Genomic DNA, 26573 nt, shown 5'->3' with positions numbered 1-26573 from the left:
TGTTTTTTTTTTGCGTGGTGCTTGGGGGAGGTGGGGGGGGGGGGGGAGGGGTGATTACTGACCACATACCTATTTGGCGAGGACAAAGGCCACTAAAGATAAGAAGATAGCTTTGTTGGATCTGGAACCCAGGCTTCAGTGCTTATAAATAGCGCTCACACAAGGAGTAGGGGAGGTGTATATGTTTCTCTTTAGGATATATTCCCCCGAGTCATACTGCATACATTATCTATTATGTCACAGCAGTTCGCTTCATCCACAGTGGCTATACCGGGCCAATGTTCAAAGATGCAATACATAGCGAGGAGCTTGATTCTTAGAAAACAAAATTGTTTTCTTGTTCCTTTACAGCTTGATGTCGTACATGATGTACAAAGCATAACAAGAACGCGTAAAACCGCCCTGCCGCCTGAACCCTTTCACTGCCACTGACGTGTAAAGAAAGAATGTTTGTTTTGCTTTTTACTCCCAGCTGGCGGCTTTCTCACCGAAGTGATTTGGATGGTTGTAAACCCACCTGATCACGTCTACATGTACAGTAATGTGCAACACCGTCCCCTGCCATGTGTTGTTTCCTCTTGGGTTGCCAAAAACCTCCATGGTGGGTGTCTGGATGGACTGCAGTAGGTAGGATGAACCTGGAAGTGCTCAGCTCTGAGCACTGCCGAGTTCAGGACTGTCACACTCTGGCATGGGAAGAAGCTGATCGAGCACAGTTTTGGCTTCAGCAGAGGTGACGTTAGGAGTCCAATAGACCCCTTGAAGAGAATCTGTCCCCTGCACGATACTATCACATAGGAGGGTTTCCAGCCCCTTTGTGATGGCAATATGTTAAAGAAAAGTTTTAAATAAAATGAATAAAATACATGAATATAATAAATTAACCCCTTCATGACTGAGGCCCTTTTTTCAATTTTTGCACCCATGTTATATTCCACTGGTGTCCGGCGGGGGGGCGGCCCCTTCTTCGGGACGCAGAAGCGATCTGGCGACAGGTAAGTCGCCAGGATCGCTTCTGTTGTAAAGCCGACAGTCGGCTCTACAAGTTTAAACAGACTCCCGGCGGCAAAAGTCACCGGGAGTCTGTTTAAACAGCCCCGATGCTGGCGATGTACACTGTACGTCGTCAGTCACGAAGGGGTTAAACATTTATTTCAACAAAAAGGAAAAACCCACAAATGAACGTAAACTTGTGTGTCGGGTGTACACGTGTACGAAAATGATTGTGCCACACACATTAGTTACTCGCGTCACAGCAAGACAATGCTTTTTTGTTTTGTTACTGAAAATATAGATTTTTATATCGTAGTTATGTGACATAAAAATTGCAGCTCTCACTGTTTTATTCTACAGGGTCTCTGCTCCCAGAAGTTATATAATTCTGGGGCATAAACCTTCAGGCCTAAAATGTGCATTATAACGTGTGCAAAAGGAGGAGCACACCATGACCTGTATTTAATGAATGGGTCTCTATGAAGGCAGCACCCCATGGCCTGCGTTTTGTGAATGGGTCTCTATGCAGGCTTTAGTGTGGAGTGAGATTGCAGTGTCCAGCAGATAGCGGTTTCTACACTCCACTATCAGTAGGCCCCTCAGTGACCTATGAGCTGATTGCTGTATGTAATCAGATCCTGAAAAGGCTGCAAACTTGAACTGGGGCTATCTGGTCACTGGGTGACTCCTTCATGAAACTGTATGTTCTGCAGAAACCCCTGGCTATATTATGCATCTGCTTGTCAAACATTAGTTCAGGTGAAGCTGGGCATACCCACGTTGGCTGAGTGCATGGAGGAGGTATAGCAGGTGAATTGCTGCGCATATCGCTGTGCAGCTCAGATAGAATCTAGGTCACGGGGAACATCTGAATAGTAAAAGACCTTTCTTTGTTTCCTTGCGTGTGGAATGGGAAGGTCTTGTATACTTAAATGCACATTTACAACCTGCCGATTCTGTAAGTGGAATTTTTACAGAAAGAGAATAAGCTAACACAAGCGCCCACACAAGCGCCTTAAAGATTACAGCTGACACCTAACTTTTGAGGCTTTCTCTAGTTGTGGTCAATGGAGCTGGCTCCTGATTGGACAGACTGGCTCCTGAATTTCTTCTTGGAGCAGTGACTACTTTACAACACACACAGGGACCATGGGGAATACAAGTAGCCCCCCTCCAGAAGGAAGGACAGTGTCTGCACCAATTCAGAGATGATTGGAGGATGTACAGCCGAGTGATACACAAAATATAATATATATATATATATATATATATAATAGTTGGGGTACATGAATGTATTTTTAAGATTTAACTGCTGAATTTACTATGACTTTAAGGGCTACTTCACACCAAGCGCATCCCAGGCGCAGAGCAGTTACAGAACAGATCAAAACTGCGTCCAATGTATTCCAATGGTATTTTGGGCTCTAGTTCACACCGCAGCGTTCAGTTCCAGAGCATGTAAAAAAAACTGCAGCAAGCCCTATTTTACATGCTCTGGAACTAAAACAATTACGTTTTTTTGTTGTTTTTTTTTTGTGCAAAAAACAACGGCCCTGAACGTGGCAAAAAAAACGCAGCTAAACACACTGCACTGTGTATGCAGAAACTCATCATGCAGATTTGGTCTGCATCTGGTGTGAACAAGCCCTAAGGGCTTGTTCACAGTCAGTATACAGTCCAGACCAGATCCGTGTGCTCCTGCACTAAAAATGCATCCCAATGTATCCCTATGTGTTTTTTGGGCTACAGTTCTCACGAGCGCAGCGCGTTCCGGTCCGGACAGAAAAGATACTGCATGTCACATTTTGTCCGGTCCGGAAACGCACGAAAGTGTCAAACGCACCGCATCTGCAGATCTGCCCCCGCATCTGCAGATCAAGCCCTATAGCTGGAGTTCTTCTTTGAGGATGGTACATAGGTCAATGACTACAAGCAATAATAAAGCCCAGTAGAGATTTCCTGCAAACCGGCAGAGATTTGGTGATAATTGATGTCCCCCTTCACTGCTGAGAACTACAGGAAGGTTCTTATGCGTCATGCAATATCGGAGGGGTGTCTGGTTAGTCCCAGCTTCATTCTGCCGTAATGCAGGGACATAAGTGAAAAGCTAAAATTTGCTGTAAAATAGAACAAGGAATCCTACAGCAGATGGCACGGCCCCCACGGAGCCCTGATTTCAGCATCACCAAGGCAGTCTGGTATTACTTGCAGAGATGACGAAGTACGATGGCCAAGGTCTGGGATGGAATATTGCTGCAACTAATGATTATTTTTCGAATCGATTTAGTTTTGCAGATTGTCTTCGATTTAATCTGATTAAAAAAAATAGCAAACACAGTTTACTTCAGAATAAAACTGCATGCACATTTTTTTGCAATCGCACCTCACTGGAACGTATGGCATTGCAGTACTGCGCTTTTCAGTGCAGGCGAGAGGCGAATTTGAGGTGCCCCTGAAATGAATAGTACCGCAACGCACCTCCCGCAGCAGAATTTGGCAGGCAAAAACAAAAAAATTTCCTTTTTTTTCCACACTTTTTTTTTTATAATTGGGGGAGGGCGGCTTTATTTACTTTCCTGTTAGGGACTTTGGGGAACTATCGGGGATCCCTGATATTTCCCTTTTGAAATAAGAGATTGAGTCCTCAATTGCTTTTTCTGCAGCCCTAGCGCTCAGTACAGGACAGAGGCTTCCTGTTCATTCATAACTCGAGGAAATTTAGTATGTCTGCAATCCTAAATGAACAGGAAGTGAAGTAGAGCACTTCCGGTTTATTCATAATTTGGGGCACAGCATCTGAATACTATGTCCTAAATCACGTTGTTTTGCTCAGTACTGATCACTGCAATGTTTGAATATTACTGGAAACGATCAGCAGACATTTCACATACAGTATTTGCTGCTCATCCTGCAGCTCTCCTTCCCACACCGGCCCACTGGGCCTCCTGACAACTTCCTCCTCCCCACTGGGCACTCTGCCAATAGAGGCGGGGGAGAGCAGCAGGGATATAAGGGGCACAGATCGCAGCATGCAGGGGGCTCCCGGCGTAGAGGCTGATGGGGGTTTTCGGGAGGTTTGGTGGAGCTCTCCACACCACTGGGCACTCGCTGCAGGTGTCTGTGTCCGATCCCCGCTGGAAGAAGCGGGGATATTAGGGGACACAGCCGATGAAACACTGGCTCCCAGCGTGGAGGAGGGAACTAGGGGAACCAGACCAAATAATCGATAAAGAGAATATTATCGATTAATCAATTAGTTTGTTGCAGCCCTACTGTGGAATGTTCTCCAAGAACTGTGGACCAGCCTATTACTCAAGTACCTGCAGGAACTACTTGGAACATTGATTCCATGGGCGGTCATACCTAACATTGATTTCATTCAAATTTTGTATTTAGTTTGCTGCACTTCGCAGAAAGTTAATTCATAAAACAATTCAAGGCAATGTATATGTGTGCATGTTTTGTATATAGCAAAAAGTTTTCTTGGCACACTCACCAACCAGCATGTAAGAAAAACTTGACTCACACTAAGGTAAAAGCAGAGGTTTAGATACACGTCTTCTGCAGAAAATGTGAAAGCCGCACAGCCGCGCCAAGGCACCTCTGATAGTGCGGTCCAAACGCTAAACTATGAGAGTCTCCATCTTGGAGCACAAGATAAATTGGGTGCAGGTTTGTCAGGAGGAAGCCCAACCCCCCTTAAAGGCACAGAGATGCACAAGGGATCCCCCACGTCACAATGGCAGCTGAGACCCCTCCATGCATCACTGCACCAAATCAGTCAAGCAAAACAAATGACAAACGCACTCATCAATTCCTCACCAGCTTTACAGTAAGGTGCACATGGAATGGGCTTTAAACAGTAAAACAGCGAAATGTTTTCCTGGCACACTCACAAGCTAGCATGTAAAAAAACTTGTCTCACACTAAGGTAAAAACAGAGCCCGTTCCATGTGCACCTTGTTGTAAAGCTGGTGACGAATTGATGAGTGCGTTTGTCATCTGTTTTGCATGTTTGTATATAGGTACCCAGCAGTGGTGCTGAAACTACAAACCCAATCATGCCTTAGTCTTGTAGTCCCACAACATCTGGAGGGCTGTGGTTGCCTTCTCCTGATGTAGACAGCATTGACGGCAAACCTGAACTTTTCTTTTATGAGCTGTTTGGTGGTGATCTGGTTAAATAGGGATGGTCATTTCTTTGTGCTTCAAAGTTCAGTCTGTAATGTGTGTTCTCCTCCTTCCCTCTGAACTCCAGTTGTAAGCTGGTGTGACTGCTGCTGACGTGGAGCACGCTGTGTGTTCTAAGTCTAGTACTTTCCTAGCTGGGTTTTATGACATGTGATTATTAGGCTCTGTAGCATGTTACATAGACTTCTAGAGGCCGGATTGTGTAATACTGACCTTTGCCACAACGTGCCTAACCTGCAAAGTTAGATTTGCTTTGATTGGACAGAGAGGCATTAGGGACAGAGGAAAGGGTGTGAGAGGCTGGAGACGTATATCTGTCAGCAGTAGAAAGTCATGTCCTTTGGTGCTGGGTTACGTGGTCTGCTGATATGAGGGCAGTGCACTGGGGTGCCTTTGTTGGTAAAGTCTTCAGTCCAACCAGGTGCAGACCACATCCATAATACTGGTCTTTTCAGGTCACAGTGTACTGTCCCTCAGCCCACTGTGCAAGTCTTCTACTTAATTACCTCTGATCCCATTGAGATCGCCTACAAAGCTGTCACTTGTCATAACCTTCTAAGCTGGGCCTGCTAATGCTCAGTAAGGCTGACCCATACGCGCTGTCCTTTCATCCATGCTAAAGAGTATGGATGGGGAAATCTCCCCGGCTGGCTATTTCATTCTGACAGCCCGGACCCCGCAGCCATCGGAACCCATACAGTGGTTGCGTCACTGGCCGTCTGACAATTTTCCAACCGGCTTCCTCAACATGTCAATTGGAAAGTTGATATTTGTGAAGCTGGTGCTGGCAGGGCCACCCATGCATAAGCTTTTTGGCCCATTCTGCTGGAATTTGACCGGTGTATGGCCAGCTTGACTCTCCAGTCCATCCAATGGAGACTGTGTGTTCTTTGCTCTCCTTAGGATTACATGCTTTGATAATGGGAACAGCAATAGATGTGGACCGACCTGAGTTTTCTACGTAGGTCTGAATATCCTGTGTGTCCCACAACGGGCACTTTCCATCATCCTCTAAGGCCCCATTCACACTGAGCGATTTATCGCGCGATTTTTGCAGCGATATCGCTCATATTTCCACACAATATCGCTCTATGTAGCTTCTCCAATTCATTTCAATGGAGCTGTTCACATCTCGTCACTCAATATCGCTCAATATGGCTTGTAGCTCGTCGCTCCTACATGACCCTTTTTTCTGCGGATTTCGAACGATTTTGCTGCTGATTGCATACAGCCCAATGAATGGGGCCTACTAGATGTCAGCTGAACAACTTCTGGGTTTAGACCTAGAGAAGGTTTTTTTGTTGTCTATTTTCTATGAGGGTTTGCTCACACCAGCCCTGTTGGGTTGCTCCGGGATGCGTGTCCAATGCATAGACAAGGCAGCCTTCTATATGCCCTCTCTTGGTTCTGTTTAAACCCTCATGTTGTGTTCTGAAATAAGTGCGATATTGCATTTTTGTGCAGTATGTAGTGAAGAGCTATAACACATTACAATGTGCTGCCACACATAGAGTTAGATGGACTGTCAAGTTTAATAAAGTGAAGAAAAAATCAAGCGCTGTACAACGCATCACAGCGTGCATGCACAACATACACCAGGGGGGTGCATTATGCTCCTTATTGCGTGCCTGCTGGTGCGAGTTAACTCTCAGTGTTTAAAGTGATATTAAAGTCAAAAGGTTTCTAAGCTATTTGAAATGCTGATGAATCGCTTGGAATGGATGCGGCTCCTTAATGTTTAACAGTTTCATCTTGCTACAAAAATCATCTGGTCCCCTGAGCACTGGCCCTGATATCCTGTTTTAGGGTGGTGCTTTTTCCTTGCAGGGTCCTATTGAGCCACCCTTGTGTGTGCTAGTAAGCTGTGTGTGTCTCCACAGACACAGCAAGACAAGACACTGCCTTGCTCTTCACTTCTCCAAGCTAGTAGATTGACAGATGCTGGAGATTGCTCTGTCCCTTGTGATCTTGTATTAGACAGGAAGTTCAGGTAAGCAGAACAGAGAGTTGGAGTCAACTGTTTGGAAACATGACGACTAGCTAACTATCCATTCCACCTGTGATTCCAGCAGCAAGTATCCGCTGATTTCTTGCCCTTGCCTGGACCCTATAAGGTGTGTGACAGACCTTTCTTTCTCTAAGGCCCCTTTCCCACGGGCTTTCCGATCAGGTCCGCCTGTCAGATCAGAAGCCCAATGTTAGTCTATGGGCAGCTGGATCAAATGGGTCAGACGTACATTTACATTTGGTTACCCCTGGCTCCAGTCAGATCTGGTAAACAAACAGATCAGTGTACCGTTTTGCCAGTCCTGATCATGCTGGATCGAAGTAATGCGTTTACATTAGGTTCCCCATAGACTAACGTGCGTTCGGTCATTTCAGGCTTTTCCTCCATTGCAAGAAAGAGGGGAAAGACTGGGCGGACACGGATGTCACAATGGTAACGTCCATTGCGATCAGCAGGGAATCGAAGGAGCACAGTTGGGCGATGGGGGACAGTGTGTTATCACCGTAAAACAGGAAATGCAGGGACAGGGACCACCTTGGCACAATCACTAGGGCTGCAGCTAATGATTATTTTTATAATTGATTAGTTGGCCGATTTATTTTTTCAATTCATCATATTAAAAAATAAATAAATAAAAACAATCCTTAATATAAAATAAACAAATGCCGTGTTACAAACATAAAGTTCACTTCAGAATAAAACGGCATGCTCAATTGTTTGCCTTGCTGTACCCTGCGTTCCAGTGCGGGCGGTCACACTGTGGGTGGGACGTATGTTTGGGATGCCATTTAAATAAAAGGCACTGCAACGCACCTCCCACAGCAGAATTTGTCAGACTGAAACCAAAAATGACTTTTTTCCCCTCCTTTTTTTTATAATTTTTTTTAAATAATTGTATTGTAAGCACACGGCGCTTGAATAGCTTTAGCCCGGGAATGGCAGCTGCCAAGTGACAAGATTGCGCAGACGATAGCCAAACGTAAATACAGCAGGTAGTGGGCGGCTGCAATAGCCAGCCTGCTATTGGCAATTTCAAATTGCAATAGCAGGCTGGCTATTGCACCTGCCCACTGAGTGCTGTGCCCTCTTCCCAGCGTGAAGGTGAGCAAGGGGATCCAACCAACTAATCAATAATGAGAATCGTTGACAACTATTCTCATTATCGATTAATCGATTTGTTGGTTGCAGCTCTGACGATCTCCTTTTATTTTATGAAAGCTGCAGATTCAAAAAGTTTGAAACGTCTTTTAAAATGACATGAACATTAAAAACTTTTATTCGATTTTAGTGATGGGGTTTAGGTCTTTATTGTAACATTGCTTTCAGATTTAGTGATGGCATTGTGAAGGTACCACTCTGTTGTGAAATCTATAATAAGGCATGATGGAAGCGAAACTTGCTGAGCTGTGCCTGTGCAGACGGGCTGCATGCCCCCAAACAGTGTCCTGTCTGCATGAAAACCAAAAAAAAGCCTCAAACTTCCCGGCTGGTTAGAATGATCTGTTCTGTGGGGAATGGCCAGTGAACCCAGAACACAAGTTTACATAAACCTATCATTTATCTAAATGTTTGTACAGATGGTCGGAGCCTTCCACTATTGGAGATATTTAAGAGCAAGCGATGTTCAAGTCACATTATTTTTCAGCTGATTACAAATGCTGATGAAAATTACTTACAATGGATGATGCTTCTTGATGTTTAAAAGTTTTAATTTCCTGCAGAATAAGCTGGTCCCCCCGAGCACTGGTCCTGACTTCCTGTTTTAGGGGGACTCCTTTCACTTGCATGGTCCTATGGAGCCACCCTTGTGTGTGTTAGTAAGCTGTGTGTGTCTCACAAACACACAGGCACAGCAAGGCAAGACACACTCCTGCTCTCTGATCCCCGCTCCTCCCTACTTTCTCTTCTCCAAGCTAGCAGATGGATGGCTGACAGAGACCGTGTCATCCCTTGTGATCTTGTACTGGACAGGACGTTCAGGGAAGCCAAACTGAGAAATTTGGAGCTGTTTAGAAACATGATGACTGTGGGCAAACATATCAATACATACTTTGCTGTGCAGTGTATATTTGATCTGAAACCACAAGTTGAGAACTTAAAACTACTTTAACCTAAGCTATGGTGAAGAAGGTGTCTTTTTGTATTGGGGGCTCAAATAAAGCTGCATCACTCACCTCATCCTCGGTCCACCCGGCTTTTTTGAGCTTTTAGACTGGTCTCCTCAGCCTCCTTTTCCCCTGGGCTCTGGTGGTCTAAGGACCACTGACATCTCTTTTGTAGTCCATTGACTACTTGCATTAGACGTGAGGACGCCGAGAGACATTCCACAGCTGGAGCAGAGGGGAAGAGGTGACTGCTGACGTCACGTTTTTATAGCTTGAGTTATTGAGGTTTGTAAACATCAGAACGGCCGTCTGTGCACGATGAGGCAGAGAACAAACATGAAAGGAATGCGGCACCGTCCCAGCTGACTGAAAACTAATGTTCTTATGCAGTATTGTAGTGTGTATTAATTGATGAAATAATGTACATGACCCTTTTTTAAATAACACGTGGTACATGCACTGTGGTGCAATGAGTTGGGGTGCCATTCACAATAAGTAGCACAGTACAGGAGCATTGACGTGGGTTGTGGTGACGCTTGTTAACGTTTGTGTTTTAGCCCGTGTTGCCACAACACACAAATATGCGCAGACCCCCCGGGAAACCCATCATGGAGGACATACGGCTTCTATAGCCAACCTCCATTTGGAAATTCTAGTTGCCTGAATGCCTCTGGTTTCGGTGCTTTTTGAGCCATTGGTCTGGAACAAGTATGTAGCCAGGGAAGTAAAAACTCCTGTTTTGCATACTTGTCCCAGGAGTATAAGCCAGAGGATCAAGATGACACCCAGGAAGCTAGTATTGTCAGGAGGAGATTGGCAATAACTGCGCCTCAATTTCTATAGTGACAGGTCTATTGCACATGTCAGTGGTTTGCGTGTTCCATCTACATCCTCTCGTGTCACCTATAGAAACACAAAGCTTCCAGACTTGTAAATCCTTCTGTTTTATTGCCACTTTGTGTCCATAAACTGATTCAAGAAGCCGATTCTCTGACCTGTTTCATGTACTGATTGTGAATGTTCTTGGCTGTGAACAAAAACATTTTTAGCACATTGGTTCTGCATGCTTTAGTACTGCGACCCTTGAAAACACGTATTTTATGCGTTGTGGTGCTGCAGTGCCATTCATTCTCAAGGTCAAGCCAACGCACCTTTCCAATGGACTTGCGTTGTGTTAGGACAGACCATTGATTTGAATGGTCGACCTAACTCACCAAAAAACGTGCCTGTGCTCTGTTTGTAATTCAGCATGACACAACACGACACACTGCGTTTTGGTGCACTGCATTACAAACGAAGCACAGGCACCGTTTTGGTCAGTCAGGTCACCCATTCTAATGCATGGCCTGCTCTGACAATGCACGTCAACGTCACAACTAACGCACACCAGCACGCTTTTGTTTATGCACATCAGTGTGAACCAATCCCTATGCGCCACAACAGTGTGAGCCAATCCTTATTCACCTCAGCTGTGTGAGCCAATCCTTATTCACCACGACAGTGTGAGGCAATACTTCTTCAACATGACAGTGTGAGCCAATCCTTATTCAGCATGACAGTGTGAGCCAATCCTTATTCAGCATGACAGTGTGAGCCAATCCTTATTCAGCATGACAGTGTGAGCCAATCCTTGTTCAGGATGACAGTGTGAGCCAATCCTTGTTCAGCATGACAGTGTGAGCCAATCCTTGTTCAGCATGACAGTGTGAGCCAATCCTTGTTCAGCATGACCGTGTGAGCCAATCCTTGTTCAGCATGACAGTGTGAGCCAATCCTTGTTCAGCATGACCGTGTGAGCCAATCCTTGTTCAGCATGACAGTGTGAGCCAATCCTTGTTCAGCATGACAGTGTGAGCCAATCCTTGTTCAGCATGACCGTGTGAGCCAATCCTTGTTCAGCATGACCGTGTGAGCCAATCCTTGTTCAGCATGACCGTGTGAGCCAATCCTTGTTCAGCATGACCGTGTGAGCCAATCCTTGTTCTTAGTCCAACTGTTTTATCATATAAATGACTGGTTTTCTTTATTTTAGCATTTGAATACATTGTGGAATATGACTATGATGCGGTACATGAGGACGAGCTGTCTATACGGGTCGGGGACATCATCAAGAATGTGAAGAAGCTGGATGATGAGGGATGGCTGGAAGGAGACTTACACGGCAAGCGAGGAGCTTTTCCTGATAACTTTGTTAAGGTTTGTGTTATTTTTTTTCTTCTGATTGGCTGATAAGAATTTCCAGGCAGAATATGGAGGAAGCATTGTCCAGTATTTGTGTAGGGATTTCCAGGCGGAATATGGAGGAAGCATTGTCCAGTATTGGTGTAGGGATTTCCAGCAGGAATATGGAGGAAGCATTGTCCAGTATTGGTGTATGGACTTCCAGGCGGAATATGGAGGAAGCATTGTCCAGTATTGGTGTAGGGATTTCCAGCAGGAATATGGGATCAGTATTGGGAGGGCTTGGAAGGGGTATAGGAGACGTGGGAGGATGTTTTGCTTGATAATGTTGCATCGCCCGGTCCAGGAGAACGTGGAGCGAGACCACCCCTGGAGATCCGCCTTAACCTTTTGTAGTAGTGGGGGGAAATTAAGACTGTAGGCATCCGCCAGGTGTCAGGGTAGAAGGACCCCTAAGTACTTAATCGATGTGGAGGACCACTGATAGGGAAAGTTCCGTGAAAGTCGTGCCAACATGGGGGGTGGGACAGTCAGGTTCAGGGCCGTCGACTTCTGGGTTTTGATATTGTAGTTGGATAACTCACCGTGCCATCGCAATACTGCAAGTAAGTTGGGTATAGTGGTGAACAGTAGGTCGTCAGAGAATGCCACTAACTTGTGTATATTCCCCCCCACCGTCATGCCCTGGATGTCAGGGTGGGCTTTAATGGTCCGGAGCAGTGGTTCCAAGGTCAGGATAAAAATGAGTGGCGAGAGGGGGCAGCCCTGCCTGGTGCCGTTTGAGATCGGGAATGAGGCCGACAACGTGCCGTTTACACAGACCCTGGCCGTCGGGTGGGAGTACAAGGCCAAAATCCACGCGAGCATGCCCGGACCCATCCCCACATGTTCCAATGTAAGTTGAAGAAAGGACCAGTCGACCCTGTTTGAAAGCCTTCTCTGCGTCTGTGGACACAATTAAACTTTGGACAGATTTCGACAGGGCCGAGTGTATAACGTTGAGGGCCCGGGTGGTGTTGTCACTGGCCTCTCTGGAGGGAACGAACCCCGCCTGATCAGGGTGGACCAGGGAAGGAACGTGGGGGAGCACTCGCATGGACAGGACCTTGGCCAGTAATTTGATTTACACGTTCAGTAAGGATATCGGACGGTAGCTGGGGCATACCGTGGGGTCCTTGCCTGGCTTGGGGATCACTACTATATTGGCCAACAGTTGCCCCCTCTCGCACCAAATTCCATGCCGCCAACATGGGAGTGGTTAATATTTCCGGGAAGGTTTTATAATATAAGAGGGTGAACCCGTTTTGGTTTGTTTAATGGCTGCCTTCAGTTCCATGGATGAGATTGGGAATTCCAGATACGCGTATCTCGGGAGATAGAGTGGGCATGGCGGAAGTTTCCAGGTAGGTCCGAATGCGACGTTGTCGCCTTGTTAGAGCCTGGGTGTCCCGGGGGCGGGGGAGATTGTAGAGGTTAGAATAATAATCCCGGAAAGCCGTGACTGTCTTCCGAGAGATGGCACATCCTGCCAGAGGCCGACTTTATGGCTGGGACGTATGTGCGGGATCTTTGTTGCCTAAGGGCGTGCGCCAGGGAGCGGCTGCATTGGTTTCCATACTCGTAGAAGTGGCGACGGCACTTGGCCAGCGTAGCTTTCGCTCTGTCCATGTATAGGGAACGTAGGGAGTCACGTATGGAGCAGAGCTGGGCCAGAAGGGATGGGTCCTGGCGTTGTTTATGCCTGAGTTCTTTGCATGGATTTGTGCGAGGAGAGAGTGCTGCTGACCTAACCATTGTTTCTTGCGGGCCCCCAATTTAATCAGGGTGCCTCCTTATGTACGCTTTGTGTGCCTCCCATACGATGTAGGGCAAGCAGTCTGGAGTAGAGTTTAGTGCGATATAGGAGCGGAGGTTGCTTTCAATCTTAGGGACCAGCCCAGGGTCTTGTATGAGCGACTCATTGAGTCCCCATCTCCAGCTGCGAGGCTCCTGGGGGCCCAGCTCCAGCGATAGCAAAATTGGGGCGTGGTCCGAGTAAGTAATGTTACCTATCTCCGTATGGGAAATCCTAGAGAGGTTGCTGTGGTGTATCAGGAAGAAGTCAATACCGGGTATAGGTGTCGTGGACTGCCGAGTGGTAGGAATAGTCCCTAGTGTCAGGGTGGTGGATGCGCCAGATGTCGGACAGCTGGTGGGCATGAAGGCATTTTTTGAGGCGTCTGAACGCTGCAAAGGGCAGGTGGGAGGCCCGGTTAGTGGAGTCAGCTACAGGGTTTAAGTGTAGATTGAAGTCCCCCCCCGATCACGAGCATACCCTCACGGAAGTCATCCACTTGCAACAGAACCCGTTCTAAAAATGTCACCTGGCCTTGGTTGGGGGTGTAGATGTTCATGAAGGTCATCGTGCAGTCACCCACCTTACCCTTTACCATCAAGAGGCGTCCCTCCTCTCCCGAGGACATGTCCAGTAAGTGCCACGGCACCGAGCGCTTAAGCAATATACTGACTCCCCGCGACTTTTTGTCAGGGGAGAGACTATGATACGTTACCGGAAAGTGGCGGTCTCGGAAAGAAGGAGCCCGCCCCTCTGCGAAATGAGTCTCCTGGAGGAAGCCCTGGAGCACGTGTGTCTAAGAAAGCTAGCTGGTGAACCGAAGTTCACAGTCCCTGTGGCACGATGGGCACTGCAGGGACTAACTAGTGGGGAAACGAGTCTGAGCAGGGCGGGTCAGAGCTCCGTGAGTCAGCAGTTATGCGGTAGGTGTAATACCTGAGAAGAACGGTGTGAGGGGAAAACCTTTCCCAACTATGGAGGGTGTGTCTGTGTTGGAGGACAAGGAGAGGGACCCTGTCCCGTCGGCTGCGGGGGTGGATGGGGTATGAGATCAGTCTCTGGAATCCCCTGGGGTCTCCGGCCATCAACGGGGAAGAATACCTGATTCCCGGGGTGACTGGGCCTCTGCAAATCCCTCTCAACCCCCATTCCCCCCCACTGGCCTCCACCCCAGGCACACACACCCCGCCGGCAAGGGGCCACTAGTAACGGTGAAGGGGCATGCAATAATGCCTAGGGCCCAATAACTCTATAAACACGTAGAAATAGGCTTAAGATCATTTAAAAAAAAACATAAACATTAGCAAAAGGAATGAACAACCAGCTCATGGTCAAACAGGGGTGCCGGAGCCCCGGCACTCTCTGCAAGCCTGAGTACAGGACATATGCCAGCTAGAGATCGTGGGTCAGGGCCTGGCCGTCCGCAAACAAGCCACTAGGTAAGTATGCTAACGGAGCTGTGCCGGAGCTCGGGGTTGGTCCGGGAGAGATCGTTGTGGAAGGATACAAACGTAGGGCCGGTTGGTATGGCCGGGGACGCGGATGTAATTGAGGTGGATCAGCGTATGAGGACCATCCACAGTCTGAGAGTGCTTGTAGCCGGATGGATCGTCTGCTCGGGAAGACAGGCCGGCCGGGAAGGTAGAGGGGCCAAATATCGACATCTTTTTCAAAGCTCAGCAAAATCGGGTAGGCCACTGGGCCCGGCGGGGCTTCGGGGACACCGGGGCATCATCAGGGGGGGGGGGGAGCCAGTCCGGCAGTCGTACCTGGAGTAACTCGCATAGGCCTGGCACATCAGCCGGGGTCCGGACCGTGTACGAGGCACCCTCCTTGCGGACGTGCAGGCGGATCGGGTATCCCCATCTGTAGGAGGCGCCGGCCTGGAGAATCACCGAGAGGAGAGGCCGAAGCAAGGCCCGGCGCCGTAGGGTGTTGCGTGAAAGGTCAGGCAGGACCTGTAGGGCCGCCCCGTCGAATTCGACTGGTTTCTTCAGCCAGGCCTGGAGCAGGATGTCCACCTTCATGGAGTAGTATTGAAGCCGGCAGACGACATCTCGTGGGCGGGATGCGTCCGTAGACGGTGGGCCTAGAGTGCGGTGCACCCTGTCAAGTAGTATGGAGTATGGCGGATAGTTCAGTAAGGCCTGAAACTCCTGCGGGACATCGGACAGTTGTTTGCGGGTCGGGTATGGGTCCGCATCTGTGGAGTCCGAGTCGTATATCCGAGGAGAGCGTGTCTCGGAGCGGTGCTTGCTAGGTGTTGGAGAAACGGAACGGGCATTGCCTCGTGGCGTGCGCGGGAGACGGGGCTCGGACGCCATGTTGGACCGCGGCCTGTTCCGCGTTGAGGTAAAAAAACTGTTGCAGAGAAGGGGTTCCCCGCTGTGAAGCTGGCGTGCCCTCGTTCTTGCGTTTGGACATTGTTTGTGACCCGAGTTGGGGTGGTATAAGTTGGTATAATTAGTGTTTAGTTAGCAAACCCCACGGAGCTCTCTGAGTTTGCTGCTTACTCCGCCCCATGGTCATGTTATTGATGTACACACCACATCTCGTCATAAAGCATCATCATGCCTGATGAAGTGACCCTGACTGTGTCCCGCCACAAAGGGACCAAATGACTCGTCACGTACACTGTACGTGACAAGTTATTTGCTGCTTTAGAGGGCTGGTAACCGCTGAGAATCTGCGGTTACCATTCATTAATGGATGCCTCAGTATAGAGGCATTCATTTAATGAAAGGGTTAACCTTTTTCAGACACCCGATACCTTAATATTGGGTGTCTGAGGAGTCAAAGCAGAGCGGACACACATGATGGCAAAAGCCAGCATTCTGACAGCTCGTATAGATCTAGAGATATCTCTCTCTCTGATCGTATACTGGCTTTTTTTTTTTCTTTCACTTTCAGGAATAGATGCATAATGTTTGTATTCCTGAAAGAAGAATGTTTCAGTTTTCTGATGTTGGAACATTCAGAAAACCTTTAGTGACAGCTGAATCTTGAACTGCTGCAGGATTAGTGTCACTAACTTATTATTGGCGGTTCTGAAGTTTGAAGCAGCCTGATAATAACCAAAAATGTATTAATTTATCAAGCAGTAATAGTGAGATTGATTCACAATGACTGCTTGATATAATTAAATTAAAAAAAATAAAAAGTTTTAAAAAAATAGTGAAAAGTGTAAAAAAATAAAGGACAAATAAATGAATGTATTTATTGCATTTTTTTTAGCTGTGCTGGTTTTGTAAAAAATACTACAAATCAAAACTGGGAAAAAAGTGTGTTTTTTTTTTTTTTGTTTTGTTTTTTGTTTGTTTTTGTTTTTTATATTTTAGTGAGGCGTTAGACACACATATGTGATATAAATCTGTAGTCCTATCTGTCCTCTAAACAATATATAATATGTGTGGGTGCACTTTGTAAGAAAGTATATTACTGACGTGGAAGAATCACACAGCAAAAATGTCAAGTGTGTCAGTCATTTATGAACGGAAACTAAAAACAAGCTCAGTCATGAAGGGGTTAATAAGCAACTAAATGAATTTAGTTGCTAAGGAAGTTTTGTTAGTGTGCACACGTCTATCAAGCAACCGGCAAAAGTAATCGAGCGCACATGTCCTCAATTTTGCCTGAGAGTGCCGGTTGCTGGAATGCCGGGTAATGGGGAGTTTGCTATAACAGGATTTGTAAAGGCATTTGGTGCACACAAAGTGGATTTATAGCCTTTATATTTAAATGATCGTTATTCCGCCCGGAGTTCAACTTCAAAGGTGATTTTGTCTCCGCTGCTGTTTGCTGCACTTTGCATTTATTAAAATAAACTAAGTTTTCATCCTGAGCTAATAAATCTGGCTCCAGCTCCTGGCTGGCTGAGATCCACCTGACAATATAGTAATTTCCGGATTGTCAGCACTTACTCACCAGTAAACGGTGTGTAAAGTAGATGTTTAGTCTGCTGTCCTTTATCGGGTCTCATTTTTCTGGAGCTGGTTGACCAATGATGGGAAGAATCTGGCTGGTTTCAGCTGCGGGACGGGGCATTACGCAGTTACAAATAACAAAGGGACGGGGCATGCCCCCGGCTGCAGCAGATTGGGTCAGAAGATGGGGTGGGGGGTCACTCCAAATAATGCAACAGTGCGACAATGGCAACTGTAAGGCCTGGTTCACACCTGGGCGTTTTACAGCGCGTTCCTACGCGCTGTAAAACGCTCAACATGTGAAAACCAATGATTGCCTATGGGCATGGTTCCCACCTGGCCGTTTTACGCAAAACGCCCAAAGAAGTACAGGAGCTTCTTTGGGGCTTATTTGCCGCGCGTATCCATTAGTATACAGCTAGATAGCCCTCGGAAACGAGCGTTTTTTGCACGAAACGCACGGCAGAATGCGCATATTCGGTACGGCTATATGTGAACCCAGCCTAAGATCGCTCAGTGTTGGTAGATGAATGCGTTTCAGCAGGATATGCGTTATGATTGTACTGAAAGCAGAGTTTTATTTTCTCTTTCGTTCGTTGAAGGACACAGTGGAAATCTTGAATTTCTTACCGATGGGTTTATAGCACCACCCTTAGGAGTAGGACAGTAGCCACAAAACAAGCTCAGCCTAGGGGCGGCCCCAGACGGTGAAGGAGGCGCTATAAACCCACTGGTAAGAGATTCAAGATCTGTACTGTGTCCTTCAATGAACGCAGAGAAAAGGATTTTACAGTATTTTTCATATCAGTTGCACAGCTTTTGCATTACTCTCCTTCAATCTGATGCTGTGCCATGCAGAAAGCCTGATCTTCCACTAGATGGCACTGCTCTTCAACCCACTTCCTGTGAGCCTATGATGTCATCACTTGCATGTCATTATGTGAACATTGTTCAGTGCAGGAATAAGGCCAGAGGTGAACAGAGGGAAGGGTACGTTCACAAAACTAAAGATGGCGTGAAATGATCTGTTGAACAAAAAACTCCACACAGATGAGCCTGAGGCTATCGAGAAACGTCTTTTTAAAGAGACCCTGTCACCAACTTAAAACATTTCGGTTTAAAAGCTTCCAAAAATTAAGTATTTTTCTTTTCATTTATTGAAGGACACAGCCGATATCTTCAGTTAATGGAAGGGTTATACTGCCACCTGCAGGAGTGGGGCTCTAGGTGGAAAACAACAATGCACAGCCCTGGTGGCGGTCCCTGCTGGGGGCTCAACCCCCTACTCACCAGAGGCAGCTCAGTTTTTTGTCTAGGAGTATGGACATAGCTTCCTTTTAGGAACTTCGTTCCTTTTTGTTGTTGTTTTGTTCCAGTGCTTCAGGGTGCAGTTTTTGGCCGCAAAGTCTTGCAGTCGGCTGTTTATTTGTTGGCATGCCCCTTGTTCTTGTTGGTTTCCCACCCCTTGGTTCTCACCACTTTGGGAATTCCCTTCCGTTAAATGAAGATATTGGCTATATCCTTCAATGAATGCAGAGAAAAGGATTTTATCATGAGTACTAAAAAAAAAAGTACTATATTTAACTTCTTGTCAACCGTCCGGTCTGCTGCTCCATTGTACCAGGAGGACGTACCTGTACGTACTCCCCTTCCTGCGTGCATGCTTGGCAAGTGCAGAAGGTGCTACTCCCACTGTCCCGCTCTAGCCATAGGAGAGCATCGGCTTCAGGCAGAGAGCTGATCACACCGGCTCTGTGCCTTGTGATTGGTTATCATAGCGATCACATGGCAATGTTTACATTGCTAAGCCCCTCCCCTTCCTCTTGGCTTCTTGAAGTGTGTAATTACTGTCTGTGCCAGTCCAGCTTCTCCACCTCTCACCTCCCTGCATAACCTTTTATTTAGCTGCCAATGGAGGGGGAGGGCAGAGTTAAGGGGGGATACTTTAGAGCATCGGTTCTCAACCCATGGGTCGCGACCCAAAAGTGGGTCGCGACACCCTCTGCAGTGGGTCGCGATGTCATGTCTGCATAGACCGGCCCATCTGCAGTAGAGCGAAATAGAGAGGGGAATTTTGTAGTTCAGTTTGTGAGAACTCCATAATGTAAAACTGTCCCCTCTCCCGGCTTCCCCCAGGCTCTCCGATAAAGTGATATGGCCCGGGGATAGAGGGGACTATTTTCTCACTTTATCTGCATTTTGTATATTTCAACAAAAATGTGACCATGTGTCACATTGTTATGCCTGATAAAGGGACTGCATCTGGCTCCTGTCAGTCATTACGGTGTCACCCCCTCTGATGGTATCTGTGTGGGCCACACATCCCTTGTGACGCCCCTGCCTGCAATACTGCCCCTACCCCTACTAAAGCTCCAAACCCCCACATACCCCCCACAATACAATTCCATACCCCCAATAATGTTTAAAATGTGCATATATATATATATATATACGTTGCTTAATAGTGCACAAGTTGTTTTGTGTAATAAATGAAAATGTCTCAGAAATTAATCATTTTTGGGTCACGACTTAATGACCAAGGAAAAATGTGGGTCCCGAGGTTTCACAGGTTGAGAACCACTGCTTTAGAGCATCACTGGAGTCTGCCAGGGCTGCTGACATCACATCCAAGATGGCGGCACCAAGCAGCAGTCTCGGGGCTTTTGGATGTCTACACCATGGAGGCTTTTACAGGTAAATAACATGCAGCAGGGGTGTGGAATTCCTATAGCCCGTGACAGGCAGTTTCGGGCGCCGGGCGAGTAGTTTCTTTCTACATTTAGGACAGCTGCGGGCAAGCAGCACGGCTAAATGTAGTGTGGGAGCCGTTTCGTACAAGTGATTTTAAAGGGCTGTACAGCCGTCCAAAACCACTTGTAGCTTGCCTGAATCTCACTCCCCCTCTCTAGGGTTTGTTAACCCTTGTGTGATAGCAATAAAGTCAAGTGAATAAAAAAAAAGTAAACAAAATATATAACATTTAAAAATGTGACTACCTAAAAATGGGAAAAATACAAAGGCGATAAAGTAAAAAATAAAATAAATGATAAAAATATTACAAAGCAAAAATAAAAAAAGTAAAATAAAATCTAAAAAATTGAAACCAACCCCTATCATCTGCATGTGAATAAATTAATGCATGGGGCATTGTGTGTGTGTGTGGGCTGGGCGATCCGTTACCGCATGGCAATCATGCACAAAACCGTGTGGATGGCCGGGCGGTCACAGAATCGCACACCACCGCCGTTATTGTCTAATTGCACCCCAGTAACGCCAGGCAGATTGCGCCATTTCCCGCCGCAGTAACGCTCGTGCATTCGCACATAATCGCGGTTGAAAACACAGCACGGTGTGTGCCGCGAAAAAAGGTACATGTACCTTTTTTCAGCGATTTACCACGCTGATATAACCCCATTGAAGTCAAGGGGGCCGCGTGGCAACCGCACTCGGTCACCCAAGTCTGCACCCACCCCAAAGGGTAAATTCACTTTCCCAAGTAATTTGGGAAAATGGAGTTACCTGCACAAATCTGGTCCCCCTCTCCCCCCGTTATACTTACCTTTCAGGGAACGGTCCTTCCCATCCGCCAGTATGGGTGTACTAGCTGTACCTGTGCCATGTATTCTTAATTTCGCTCGCAAAATTCAAGCACTCGTTGGTCAGCGCCATCACCTGACGGCACTGACAATGAGAAGCTCTTCTTGGCACTGCTAAATACGGTTTTGGTTATTTTTTTTTTTTCTTAGTCCTTGATGCAGGAAATGTTACATGCACATGCTAAAATGAACAGTCTGCCAACAGGGTGTCTTTAACAAAAAGTGTAGCGCCCCTTAAACATTCTTCTCCTGCCTTTCTGTCCCTGGCATCTGCATGCAATGTGACAGTTCAGTTAAAACGATCAACTTCATCCGTCATAAAAAAATCCATTGCTGAATGGCACAATCTCCACCCACAGCACAAATGTGTGACCCAGATGTGTTCAGATCTCTGCAGATCACAGGCAGAGTACAAGTGACAAACTGAAATAGAAAGAGAGCTCCTGTTCTCACCGAGCCCGCACATCACACCGGAGTGGGAGCTGGATCTGGAATACTTGGAAGAATGGTGCAGGTTGTCATAAAGCCATGAATGCAGCAGTAAAACTCTGTGTGCAAGTCTTACAAGTCGTTCTCTTAGCAGCTCTGCCCCCCCCCCCCCTTCCCTTTCCAGCAATGACTAAGCACCCTCTCAAAGTTAATGGCACAGCAGGATCTCCAGGAGGGGGGGAGCTTAATTCTAAGAGAACCAATGTAAAATGACACTTCCTATTCGGATTGCAGAGGGTGCTGGCTGTCTGAATACAGTAGCCGGAAAGGAGATTCCCCCTATCCACGCTGTTTAGTGATGATGGGGGATTTGAAAGATTTATCTGGTTCGGCACTTGGGGCCGTGTATGGACAGCTTTACTCAATGCAGTATTTAGAGTACTGTTCTAGATAACCATGTGCTTCCACATAACACAGAAGATCGACTTTGCTTTCATTCAGTGGCGTCACAAGGGGGGTGTGGCCCGCACCGAGTGACACCATCAGAGGGAATGACCCCAAAATGACACCACCTCATTAAAGTCAGCACTCGATCATGGACCGAGAGCACAACATTGGCACAAGAGTGAGGGGGACCCCGGCAGCATGCCTCATCTCACCGGGTCAATATCCCCTCCTCTCTTTGACGGCATCCATCACCAAGATGGCTGCTGGCAGTGAAGTACATCACCGCACATGAGCTGAATTCTGAGAATTCGGACAATAAAGGACATTACTGCTTCTGCCCTGAATGTTGAGGATGAATTGCTGTACAGTGCCTGCAGCTACTGAGGTGAGCTCGGGCTTGTTTTATAGCTCTTTTATGGCCTGTTAAGCTTGGAAATACTTAAATGGCCCCAGCTTTATTTTAAAGTGTTAGTATAAGGCTGTGTGCCTGGTGGAGTGTTGCCATAATGTGCCGGTATGGTAACCTTCCCTTACCAGTATGTTATTAATCCTCTGTACCCCACCACTGCTTCCGGGTTCCCAGGCATCCTCTTCGGCCATTAGGTGTCCACTGATGATGTAGCTCTTGTACATGTATACAGGACTTGCATCCTCTTTGGCATCAGGCCCATTCATGCTGGGGGGGAGAAAATAATTTTTTTGGGCAGAAGAAACCATCAAAGCCCTGACCTCTCGGCTGTGTTTGGTTTTTTTGGTAAACGATAAAGTTTCCGTTACTTTTTTTTTTATCATCAAGTTCACCTCCCCCACTCTTATACTTGCTTGTCCCCAATTCAGGGATCTGTGCAGCCACTTGCTAAAATATTTTCTGCTTGGCGTGTGCATTTGCTGGGTACTCTCCATTCAGTGTATGCAGTGGTTGAGTATGAACTGCCCCAGGGGTTGGCAATTCCTATTTCGCGATGCACGGGGCATGCAGTTCCAGGCGCGGGGCAGGTGGGTTTTTTTCCCTACATTCAGCCTTGCTGCAGGCAAACGGGGGAGCCACCGCTCCTTTTATACAAGTGATCTGGTTGGCTGTGTAGTCGCCCAGATCACATGCGGCTGCGCGCTTGTTCTCCCCACCCTGCCCGCTGCGGTTTTCAGAATTCTTTGCTTTTGTGGGGGACCCGGGACCACGGCAAATGACTTCAGGATGGAGAGCGAGGAGCAGCCGCACACAGATCAGAGACAGGAGCGCTCTGCTCGCAGTACTTCATGTCTCAGCTGTCACAAGCCGGCTGCACAGGAGATCGAGCACAATGCTATGCTCATCTTCTGTATTGGAGGGCAGGCTCCATAAAGAGAACCCGTCACCTTCAAATGCTCTCACAGAGGGGCGTTAGATAGCAATAAACGTAAGTGAAAAGAGTAATAAAATAAAAATGTAGAAAAAAAAATTAAAACCTACCCTGTTGCCCCCCCCCCATAACTGCATGTAAATGGGCATTGGGGGGTGTGTGTGTGTGTGCGCGCCCCCCAATTACACTGTGTGCCATATTGTGGTAGCCGGGTAGCAGCGCTTTTTTTCTTTCTTTTCAACGCAAAGTGTGGACGGGCCGTACTGGTGGCGCAGCTACACTTCAAGTACCTGCTAGCAGATATAACATTTCCTATTTGTGACGTTTTCCAGTCTTGTGGGAAGGGGTTAGATCTCCTCTCCCTGTCCTGGTGACCATGGTCACTGGAATGGGAAGTGTAGGGACTGTCTCCAGTGGGAAGACTTGAGGAGTTATGTTTCTGCTGAGTTCTTTTATAGAGCCGTCATATCTGAGTATCCAGAGAAATCCTGGTTATTGGGGAGGACTTTTAATGACTTTATACTGCGGAGTGAGCTGTACAGATTACACTGTTGGAGAAGAATTCCTTCATGCGTTGTCTACATTTCCCTACCGGTAATGGTTTGTAGCCCTGTGTGGTAGTTGTCTGATGGCGACCTGCCAGTGTGTAACCAGATCTGAATGTGCAGGATGGAGTGTGGTGACGTTTGGGCTCCAGGTTTCTGAACTATGTTCCTCAGATAAGAAATGTTGTTCACATTCCTGTGTCTGGAGGGAGGCCGCCAGCCGTCTCTATAGATCTCTCCTGTTACCTGTCCTGCTTCCAGCTCGACTGCCCTGTGTACACTCTCAGCCCACACACTATTCCCGTCCTGACAAACCGGCACGCCCTGACTCTTAACTACAGAACGGGGATCTATTTATATGTACTGGTGGCACTGAGCGGGTCATATGTGCTCCCTGATCATTGGGGACTTCACACAATAAACCTGTAAACTCTTCTCTGATTCTTTGTAACTGCATCTACATATCTAAATCAAGGTTTTGAATCCAGTGTCAGGACAGCCAGGCAGCCAGCATTGTGCAGATAAGTTGGTAATAGCAGCCACCAGGTTTTCTTGAAGACTAAAGCTGCCCAAACACTATTTTCTTAGCTCAACCTGCGGGCTGAAGACCGATTCCTCCAATGCTCACGAGTGTTAATCGAGAAATCTCCCGCTGTCTTCATTGTATTCTGATGGCAGCCGTCGGCTTATGTCGGAATACCTGAACAGAGCCAGCAGCTCATTGGCTGCTGGCTCTGTTTGTTCGAAGATTTCCCAACCGGCTCCCTCGATCAGCTGATCGAAGGGTTCCAACAGCGACACACACTGTGCGAATTTGGGGCACATCATCAAGAACCGGCTAAAATTTGCATAGTGTATGGCCAGCTTTACAGAGAGACAGTGATTAGGGTTCATGCACATGGGCATAATAAAATATTGATATCTACGCAGAGTCTAGCGTGCACAAAAAACCCCACACGTCCCTAAACTACTTCCGTTTACATGCGTATGGTGTATAAACATTCACTTCCCAAAAATTCTTCTGCCGCTTCTTTAGCGGAGGTTTCAATCCCACAATATGCGCTTGAAATTCCACGGACACAGAATTCTCTACTTTGATTTTACGCCGCTGAATGTAGCACAACGCAGATGTAGGCATGAGCCCACAATATACAATACTGCTGCGTTCAGATCCGTAAAAATCTCTACGCTGTGCCAATCTGGACACAACGTTTTTTTTATGCCCTAATCGGCCAACTAATCGATTATGAAAATAATCGTTAGCTGCAGCCCTACCCGTGTGCCTGAGCTCTTCGAATAATAATACGGCCCAAAGACTAAAGACAAAACACTTTAAATCTAATGATGTGCAGCTTAAAAGGTAATACTTCAATGTATATATTTTAGAGAAGAACAAAGTTCTACTCACCCGAAGCTCCGAGCCGGATTCTTCTTAGACCGGTCCTTCCTGAGTCTCTCCCCCTCCTCTGCAGACGTCTAACGTCCCTGAAATCATCACGTTTATACACTGTATAGAAGGGAGGACCGCTGACAAAGATTCCATTGTGGGAGGGAGCGTTGTGACAGCCGGCCGGCTCAGAGCTTTGGGTGAGTGTAACTTTATTTTAGCACCTAGACAAAAAACGAGCACTTAACCCTTGCAGTGCGGGTGCAGCCGACTGCAACAATCAAAGGAAATCCTGGAGTTCTTCAAGTACTGTCCGTGTTCTCATACCTCATAGTAGCTTCCTGTAGTCCCCTGCACAGCAGAATGGGGACACATAATGTGCCTTTCATGTGACTGATGCAGTTCTGCCCCCACCCCCCATTGCACAGTGGTCCTATATACAGTCTAAAGACTTTGTATACCAGGGTAGGCAGCTTTAAAACGCCAGCTGTGGTGAAGCTACAAATGCCATCATCCCTCTTCTGCTTCTGGGAGTCATGTCTGTGGCTGCCAGTCTTGCAGTGCCTCATGGGACTTGTAGTTCCAGAACAGCTGGATTTCTGAGGTTGCCCACCCTTGTTATATACTCTGGCCCTTCAGCTGTGATGGGAACTACAAATGCCATGAGGCATTGCAACACTCTGACAACCACAGACATGACTACCAGAGACAGATGCATTATGGGATTTGTAGTTTCTACCACAGCTGCAGGGCCAGAGCTTGCCTACCCCTGTTTATGTTGTATAGTAGGGGTGGGGAACCCCGGCATTCCAGCTGATGTGACATTACAAGCCCCACGAGGCACTGCGAGACTCTGATAACCACAGACATGACTCCCAGAGGCAGATGCATAATGGGATTTGTAGTTTCACTGCAGGCGGAGGGCTGTAGTTTGCCCACCCCTGCTATAGACTATATACAGTACGATAGACTCTACACCCTTTGGATGGCATGTTGAGGTTTCGTGCTGAGTCGCTGTTGGTTATATGTCCTCCTAGATATGTAAATAAGTACATTTTCCTCTATCCCCGGACAGATTGAGTGCTCGGCTTATGTTTTGTACATTATCTTTGCCCGTCCCATTGTCGTCTCAGGTGAGCAGCCGTCCCTGAAAGTTACCAGCAGCCTCGTCATGTTTATACACGCGTGTCAGGCCGCTCCTACAGGTAGCAATCACATGTGGGCGTGTGCACACACACAGAAGTATGTCTTTGGTCCTGGTGAGTGCGCTTTTCTTTCATTCTCTCATATTTAAACATTAATAGCTGATCGGAATGGCTGCTAATGTGTTTTACCAGAGCCCTGGACTGGGAGTTGGAGCAGCCACCTACAACGCGCCACTTCATGGTAATTAACGCTCTTACCACCGTCTCTCGTCTACGCTGGCTGCAAGAAAGCTGATCTGAGCTCATAATGCCCAATCATTGCTTTCATGTAAGATTGTTTCAGGTTGAAAGGGAATCTTATGAGCGTTTTACACTCTTCATTATTCACCAAATGTAGTTTGTGTATTTTGTGGTTTTTAAAGTGGGACAATGGGGGCGGGGGGGGGGGG

The 26573-nt window shown here is 47.1% G+C and overlaps 1 protein-coding gene across 3 annotated transcripts in view; it reads left to right on the top strand.

Moving 5' to 3' along the window:
* CD2AP (CD2 associated protein) overlaps window positions 1–26573 on the top strand; it is a 113916-nt gene that overhangs the window by 16939 nt on the left and 70404 nt on the right. For all 3 annotated transcript variants that reach the window (XM_018573237.1, XM_018573236.1, XM_018573235.1), the window contains exon 2: window positions 11330–11493. In XM_018573237.1, the coding sequence (XP_018428739.1) occupies window positions 11330–11493 (164 nt within the window). The remainder of the gene's footprint in view (window positions 1–11329; window positions 11494–26573) is intronic.

This window comes from Nanorana parkeri, unplaced genomic scaffold (genome assembly GCF_000935625.1).
Source record: "Nanorana parkeri isolate BGI_ZX_2015 unplaced genomic scaffold, ASM93562v1 scaffold2288, whole genome shotgun sequence".
In the NCBI taxonomy this organism is placed as follows: domain Eukaryota; kingdom Metazoa; phylum Chordata; class Amphibia; order Anura; family Dicroglossidae; genus Nanorana; species Nanorana parkeri.
This window is presented reverse-complemented; position numbering and strand designations above follow the sequence as displayed.